Source organism: Terrapene carolina, unplaced genomic scaffold (assembly GCF_002925995.2).
Source record: "Terrapene carolina triunguis isolate 2854851 unplaced genomic scaffold, T_m_triunguis-2.0 Scaffold88, whole genome shotgun sequence".
Lineage (NCBI taxonomy): Eukaryota > Metazoa > Chordata > Testudines > Emydidae > Terrapene > Terrapene triunguis.
In genome coordinates, this window is record NW_020664439.1 from 25987558 (window position 1) to 25996463 (window position 8906).

The following is an 8906-nucleotide window of genomic DNA, read 5'->3' on the forward strand; positions in this document are numbered from 1 at the left end:
GGGAAGGGGAGGTGCACAGGGTCCCTGGCATGAGGGTGGAGGTTGCAAGGAGTCCCTGAAATAGAAGTAGATGGTAGGGTGGCATAGAGAGAGCTTGGGGAGGGGGGTATGCAAAGAGTCCCTGGTGTGTGTAGTGTGCTCAGCCTACAGAAGCAACAAAGTGTGCAACTTCTAGTAAAGCATATTCTAAAACAAAGAGTTGCTTTTGGATGTCAGGTATTGCTTAGGAGTTACAGAAAATAAACCAGAAGACATTATTCTCCATTTGCTATGGAGTAAGTTAAGCTTACATCACCCACGGAGTGTCAAAGCCGTGTAAACTGTGCTGCTCGCTGAAATGCCTTAAAGCGCAAAGATTAATTTCTTTTGCATCTTTGACAAGCAGATGCTTTGTAAATTTTTTGGGGGGGAAATGTTGCTAAAGGGCTGAAAGTGTCAGAATAATTATGTGCCGTGGAAAAGCCTGGGAAATGGGTGCTACTCCTGAATTTGCTTCTGGACATGTTTACTCTGAGCAAAAGTGTTAGGTTTTTTTCCTTGTTTTGCAGTGAGGAGAGCTACAATGTCACAGATTATTCCTTGAGGGACCAGCTGTTGGTTGAACAATGTGACAGTGAGGAGCTGAATTCCTCACCCGTAAAGAACAGTTCCACTATGCTGTACTCTCGGCAGAGCTCTACAAGTCACCTCTTCAGATTAACTGTCCTTAGCAACCACGCAGGAGAGAAGGTGGAGATGCTGCTGGGGACTGAGACTCAGTAAGTAGATAACTAAAAACTTCTCCAACTCTCCTTCCCTCTCCTCTCATTTGAGGCATTTTTCTTTTAGCTAGGGTGCTGCAGCATAGAGTCCTTTCATTCTACTCTGTTGTTTGTTCAGCAAGTCTAAAAAACATAGCAGAGTCCCCATACAGCATCTTGATAACAGGCCTCAACTGTAGTGGTCAAAGTAACAAAACAAACTGGAACTGCTGCCAAACCCAGATATCTCAGCACAGTGTAAGCCGTTACACCTCCTGCACTGGACAGTAGGGCTGGGCCAGAAGCTGTTTTCCCATCCTGTGACAAATTTTGTGATTTCAAAAAATTTCCCATTCTACATTGAGGTTTTTTTGTGGGGAAAAAAAAAAAAGAGAGAGAGACTGAAAGAGACCCACACCAGAATAGCCAATAGTCTGAATCAGGCAGAGCAGGAACTTGAACCTGCTTTTCCCACATCCTAGCTGAGTGCCCTAACCACTGGGTTATCAACTATTATAGGATGCAGCTGTTGCTTTCTGACTCTGATGAAACTGACCCTTTCCCACCAAAAATTTTGGTTTCAGTGAAACAGCATTTTCAATTCCAGACCCACTCTACTAGACAATGTACTGGTCAAATATAATAACTTAACTTGTTCATCTTACAGTAGAAGTAAGCTGCATATTATTGACTCATATAAGATTTTAAAAGTATGTACAGTATGTGATTTGCTTATGGTTTTTAAGTGTTGGATTCACTATTTATTATAATTTTATAATGGGTTGGAGCAAAATGGCATAGGAACAAAGAATACGCAAAATTCTACCCATAACAGTTAAGGGAGCCGTTATAGTGGCACTTGAATTTGCCTCCTGGGGAAATTTGTATATTTCTCTCATATGTATCAAATGAATTCCACTCCAGGTTCTGTACAAGTAGTTTTTTTTATCTTTTTCCAATCAGAATATCTGTTCTTTGAACTGATTAAGCTCACATAATTACGTCTCACTAGTCAGATCAGTAACTTGACTGGAGCCAGGGTAAACTAGAACAAGACAAAGAAATTATATAGATGCTCCTGTGCTCTGAATGTGTATGCAAATTTACTAATTATATAATGTCAACCCATCTTAAGATAGAGCCCATATTTAAAGAGCAATACGAATGTTAGCCTGGGATATTACGTGACATCTGTACATTACAAAAATCTGTGGAGTGCATTAGAGACAATTTCTGCACCAGCATAAGAGAACTTCGTTGCAAACTTCTCCATACTTGAGATAATGGTAATATGTAGCTATCTGCAGTTTTACACTAGCATAATTAATTGCAGGCTGTTAGGTTCTGTGGAGATCTATGACTAGAGTATAGGATGACTACTTTCGGTGGTATGGTTTAGCAGCTGGAAAGGTGTGTGATTAGGGCTGTATGCCTCTGGTATGCGTATGTTTGAAGGGTTTGGTAACTGGGAAGAGGGAACTGACTTATGGCAGGACCTTTCTTTGGACAATGCGCACTCCTTTCCATTGCCCTCTTTCCTCCTCCTTTGCCACAGACTTTTTCCCCAGCGTCTACACACAAACCAGCTGCAGCCTTCAATATACTCTAAGCCCAGCTGACTCTCTGCTCAATATCAGTGGATCATTCTGATAGCCAAATTCCCTCTAAATTGCACCAAATCTTTCTAATCCAGAAGAGTGTCCCAGCTCTCAACACCCCAGTGTGCTGTTATACACACTCGGTTCAATTGGCCAACTATTGGGTACTGCACTGAAGCCCAGGAAGGCAACTGCTGTTCTGTACTTGCAGCTCAGGAGGCTATATATCAGGGGTCGGCAACCTACGGCACGCGTGCCAAAGACGGCACGCAAGCCGATTCTGAGTGGCACGCTGCCTGCCCGGTGAGAGGAGGAGGAGGAGGGGCGGAGGGGCCGAAAAGCGCCACGCTGGGGGAAGAAAGAGGAGGAGGGAAGCTTGGTCCTGAGGCAGCCAAGCTCCCCCCCATCCCCCGTTTCTTCCCACAACGTGGTGCATTCCGGCTCCTCCTCCCCCTCTCCCTGCTGGCGACGGCCCTTGCGAAGGGGAGCAGAGTGGCAGCGTGCTCCGTAGAGGAGGCAGAGAGAGGTAGGGACGGGTCTTGGGGAACGGGGTGGAACAGGGCATATCCCTCCCAGCCCCCTGCCATGAGCCACTCGGGGCAGGGGGCTGGGAGCACCCCCATAAGCCGAGCACCCCAGCCCTCTGCCCTGCCCCCCCCCCCCCACCCCGCCCTCCGCCCCGCACCCCCCCATCCCCCCCCCAGCCCTCTGCCCTGACCTCCCCCCAACACCCAGCCTTCTGCCCTGCACCTCCACACACACCCCAGCCCTCTGCCCTGACCTCGAGTCGCCCCGCTCAGCCCGCTGCAGGCCTAGGTGAACAGAACCCCAGGCTGGAAGCGGGCTGAGCAGGCTGGCGGCGTAAGATCAGCATTTTAATTTAATTTTAAAGGAAGCTTCTTAAACATTTTGAAAACCTTGTTTACTTTACATACAACAATAGTTTAGTTATATAATATAGACTTATAGAGAGAGACCTTCTGAAAAACGTTAACATGTATTACCGGCACACGAAACCTTAAATTAAAGTGAATAAATGAAGACTCGGCACACCACTTCTGAAAGGTTGCCGACCCCTGCTATATATTAAAATCTGGCTGTGGGTATATCAGCTGGGCCTCAATGTACTCTGTGGTGCATTGGATCCAAATTCTATGGCAAGCACTCTTCAGTTCCACAGGAAAGTTAATTGAGCTTAATGTGTTGATTTCCCCCCCCTCCATCATACGTTGTTGAGTCCTCTTTGGAAGTGCAGTAACATCTATGGAACCCCTGTAAAAGAGGGAGAGTTATTCCCAATAAGGCTAGATGCCTAGGGTCCCTGTGGAGACAGTATCCACATGTGTAAGCTGGTTAAAGCTCTCTGAGAGCAGGCTTCTTGCCATTGTCACTTCAAATGAGGGAGCAGGGGCTTGGGAGTGAAGCCACAGGGGGGCCCTTTATCATAGTGTGCCAAGGGCCCCAGATTGCCTTAATCAGCCTTGCATGCTTCACAGCTGGTCCCTGACTGTCTCCACTCTCCCTGCAGCCCTGTTCAGATCTCCCAGTCACGTTTCGCATTTCTGGTGGGAGTGAGCTCTGCTCAGCACCCATAGCTCAGCCCAAGACTGTCACCCGCACCAGAGCACACCCTTTTAAAAATAGGCAAGGGCAGTTCTGACAAGCCAGGAGAATTGCTGTCCTGCTTTCTGTCTCCTTCTGTGGGCCACAGGGCAGGAGAATGTGCAACTTATGCACTTCCCCTTGTGGTGAGAGCAGCACAGAAAGAGGAAGCTGCAGACAAATCCCAGCAGGGCAGAAAGAACAAAATGTCAGGTGCCTGGCTGCATCCAAAGGATAGATTTCATGGCCAGAACATAGAATTCTGCAGGTGTTAAATTCAGTGAACAAGGAATTGTAGAGTGTGTAAGGCCCTGTGTATATAAGTCACTGCATCTGGCTGCTTTACCAAAGCAGAATCTTTCAGAATGGTCATCGAAGGCTCAGGTGAAATATCACTTACAAAAAGTTTTCATGAGAGTTCAAAGGGAGAAGTATTTTCCTTATTTTCAGTCCTGCAACTTTCAACATCAACCTTACCCAGATAATGTCCCACTGACTGCAGCCTTATGTCCTTTTAAATGGTGCCAAAATGTATATTAACTAAATCTGGCTAGGTGATGGTGGCCATTGTACATGCAAGCACTTTTATGCAGGGTGTTTGGCCTCTTAAAACTAATTTTTACTGCCTCTTCCTCAATATCACAACCCTGATTTACCTGATCTTATCAGTCTTTGAACAGTTGCCATTTCTGCAGCTGAGCACATCGATCAGACTTGCTCAAGAGCGATTGAGGACAGAGTGGTTTGTTACTCCTGCTCTTAGGGGAGGGCTAAGGTTTGAACATTAAGGGAAAACGCTAATGAGGGGTAATAGTTCTATGTCTTCCTCTGGATAAATGCAACACCTCACTGTCTCTTCTTTCAGAAGCATGAAAGAGTCAAATAAATATTGAAACAAAAAATACCACTATGTTTTAAACCATGGGTCATGCATTCTTCTAGTGATGACAGCCCAGCAGTTAAGTATAGGAGGTTACTTTATGTCAAACTCATTGTTCAGAAGTTATAAGTGATTTTTGCCAAACCTCTCTGGCCACAAAACAGGATCTAACAGTGAAATTAATTTTAAACTAACATACCTCAAACCCACCACACTGTTGCTGATGTAGACTGTGGTGAGTTGGCCTCTGTCAGTCAGTGAATTTAGCAAATAAAAAAAGACGTACATATCTTAGCAGTAAAGTCATTCTGAGGATACAAATGTTGGCTGTTAGATGAAATATTTATCTAAAGCAGGGGCTCTCAAACTGGGGGTTGTGACCCCTCAGAGGGTTGTGGGGGTCGCGAGCTCTCAGCCTCCACCTCCAAGCCCCCGCTTTGCCTCCAGCATTTATAAAAGTGTTAAATATAAACAAATGTTTTTAATTTATAAGGGGGGGGGTCACACTGAGAGGCTTACTGTGTGAAAGGGGTCACCAATACAAAAGTTTGAGAACCACTGATCTAAGGGCTTGTCTACATGAACATTTTTTGCCACAAGCTGAGGTGTGAATCTACTCTGCACTAGCCTGCCATGCACTAACTGTCCACGTGGACCCTACGAATGTGCACTAACAATTTGTTAGTGTGCTTTGATCAACCCCACTTTGCAGTGGGAGAAAATTAAAGTAAGCTCCACGTAGAAAGTTAGTATGAGGCAAGCTAGTATGGGGTAGAGTTGCACCCCAGCCTGCTGTGAACTAAATGTATACAAACCTTTAGCTAAAATCTAGGCACAATCTGAATGTTGTTCATGAATGATGTTTTGTCACAGGTCTTCAGGTTTTCCTGGACAGTTTAAAAACAGAAGGTGGATGAATATGAAATAGAATTAAATTAGAGAAAAGGGGATATTAAAAAGAGGAAAAAATAAAATATGGAGATGGATGGAGTGAGTGAGGTGAAAGGGAGGAGAAGATAAGTGTCAAATGACACACAAATGGGGAAGTTAGTGTATTCAATAAAGGAGCATAAATAAAATTATACTTCATTGGCAGACATCAATCTCCATGCTTTGGGGAAAGATAGGTGATGGATATTTTGTGCACTTATGTTAATATGGATATTACTGCCCATTCTGGATTAAAAATTGGGTTGGAGATGAAAGCAGAATTCACTAGAATTTATGCACAGCCTTCTGGCTAATGAGGGCAGGGCCTACCAGCCATCAAATCCCTGTTTTATTTTCAGATTTATCCCTTGAAAAATGGTTACGTGTTGGCAGCTATATAGATGGAGCTGGGCTCCATTTATCCTGCAGCAGAGAAGGGCAGTGGTTGCTCATAAATCATTCCCCTACTATAAGAAATGAGACAGTTACGTTTGAGTTAGAGGAGACCCAAAGAACCATCTTGCTGGCCTTCTCCAAAATCCTTAGTGTGGTCATAGATTCATGGAGGCACCATGGTCCACAGGATAGAACCCAAGACTGGCAGTCACGAGACCTGAGTTTTGTTTTTTGCTCTGCTACTGACTTTGTAATGTGATCTTGGGTCAGTTGCCCCTTTGTGTCAGAGTTTACCATCTGTGAAGTGCAGATAACCCTTTCCCACCTTGGTAAGACACTTTGAGATGTGTCTACTTTTAGGTGGGTGAAACCTGCCATATAATGGCGAGGTGGTAATGGTGGTGTTTAATTATCGCAGTGGATGAGTGAGTTACGTTATGGACTTCAGGGGCACAGTCCAAGGTGCTAAACCCAGCTGATAGGAGTCAGTTTTCATAGTGAGATGTGGGTGAATCACACCACTTAAAACAATTTTCTTATATGTTCTGTAAAACATACCTATGTATATGAAATATTTTTTTGCATTGTCAAAAACTTCCACTCCTGTTTGCTATAGGTTAATCTACTATCATTAACTCATTTTTATAGAGAAAGACACTCTTAAAAACCGTACATCCAAAGTAGGCAGCATTTGTCTTATATAGTCCTGTCATGAAAGGATTGAGTAATTATATATCCCTGCATTTTATGACTAAGCCATACAGCATACTCATTTCACTGAGTCTGTGTAAACAAACTCCTCTTTGTGGATGTTTATTCACTAGGTATACTTCAGTTTCGTGAACAGCCTTAATAATGCATGTGATCGTATTTGTTGTGTTGATTCTGAAATATGTTAGAGGTGTGCTAAGTCCTTGAAGCCAAGCCTGAGCCCTCCAATAGTTCATGTAGGTGTTCTGATGTCTCACATGAGGGGGTGTTTCAGGAAGGAGCTGTGTTAGTTCACGAGCCATAAACTCAGAATAAATAGAGCTTTTTTAACAGCCTGTAGTTCATGGATATAGTTTTTAAGAGAATAAATATATGACAAATAATAGTAATTTTTTGTAGCTTATTTCCAGCCCAGACTAAGACCTGCATAACCCCCCCCACCCCCTCAGTGATTCTTCTCTATTTTAGAAGCAAGCACAGCTGCTGCCAAACTGTTCGATCATCTCAGGAAATTGTTTTAGGCCTTGAGGCATGATAACCAGTGTATTCCTGGAGTTACTGCACACCTCGGCTTCCCATCGCACTCCTTAAACCACCCAAGACAAACGGGCTATGGCTTGGTCTACACTACGGGATTAATTCGAATTTAGCAGCGTTAATTCGAATTAACCCTTCACCCGTCCACACAACAGAGCCATTTAGTTCGAATTAAAGGGCGCTTTAAATCGATTTCTGTACTCCACCTCGACGAGCGGAGTAGCGCCAAAATCGATTTTGTTAATTCGAATTAGGGTTAGTGTGGCCACAAATCAATGGTATTGGCCTCCGGGAGCTATCCCACAGTGCACCACTGACCGCTCTGGACAGCAATCTGACCTCGGATGCACTGCCCAGGTAGACAGGAAATGACCCAGGAAAATTTGAATTTCATTTCCTGTTTGCTCAGCGTGGAGAGCACAGGTGACCACAGATACCACAGATACCTCAGCTCATCAGCACAGGTAACCATGCAGGCTGATAATCGAAAAAGAGCACCAGCATGGACCACACGGGAGGTACTGGATCTGATCGCTGTATGGGGTGAGGATTCAGTGCTAGCAGAACTTCGTTCAAAGAGACGAAATGCCAAAACTTTTGAAAAAATCTCCAAGGGCATGATGGAGAGAGGCCACAATAGGGACTCAGATCAGTGCCGCGTGAAAGTGAAGGAGCTCAGACAAGCCTATCAAAAAACTAAGGAGGCAAACGGTCGCTCCGGGTCAGAGCCGCGGACATGCCGCTTCTACGCAGAGCTGAATGCAATTCTAGGGGGGGCCGCCACCACTACCCCACCTGTGATCGTGCAAACCGGGTCTGGGATAGTCTCTACACCTGAGGATTCTGAGGATGGGGAAGAGGAGGAGGAGGAGGAGGATCTTGCAGAGAGCACCCAGCACTCCGTTCTCCCCAACAGCCAGGAGCTTTTTCTCAGCCTGACTGAAGTACCCTCCCAAGCCAGTAGCCAAGACCATGACCCCATGGAAGGGACCTCAGGTGAGTTTACCTTTTAAAATATAAAACATGGTTTAAAAGCAAGGTTTTTTAATGATTATTTTGCCCTGAGGACTTGGGATGCATTCGCAGCCAGTACAGCTACTGGAAAAGTCTGTTAACGTGTCTGGGGATGGAGTGGAAATCCTCCAGGGACATCTCCATGAAGCTCTCCTGGAGGTACTCCAAAAGCCTTGCCACAAGGTTTCTGGGCAGTGCCGCTTTATTCCGTCCTCCATGGTAGGACACTTGTCCACGCCATGCTTGCAGCAAGTAATCTGGTATCATTGCCTGACAAAGGCTGGCAGCGTATGGTCCTGGTGTTTGCTGGCATTCAAGCAACATCCGTTCTTTATCTCGCTGTGTAATCCTCAGGAGAGTGATATCGCTCATGGTAACCTGCTTGAAATACGGGAACTTAATTAAGGGGACAGAGGTGGCCGTTCCTACTGGGCTGTTTGCCTGTGGCTGATAAGAAATCCTTCCCTGCAGTTAGCCAAGCGAGGGGGGGGGGGGGGG

At 45.2% G+C, this 8906-nt stretch overlaps 1 protein-coding gene across 2 annotated transcripts in view; it reads left to right on the forward strand.

The window, feature by feature from the left end:
* The window catches only part of ARHGEF26 (Rho guanine nucleotide exchange factor 26), a 115475-nt gene that overhangs the window by 85406 nt on the left and 21163 nt on the right, over positions 1-8906 (forward strand). For both annotated transcript variants that reach the window (XM_026650166.2, XM_026650167.2), the window contains exon 12: positions 549-758. In XM_026650166.2, the coding sequence (XP_026505951.1) occupies positions 549-758 (210 nt within the window). The remainder of the gene's footprint in view (positions 1-548; positions 759-8906) is intronic.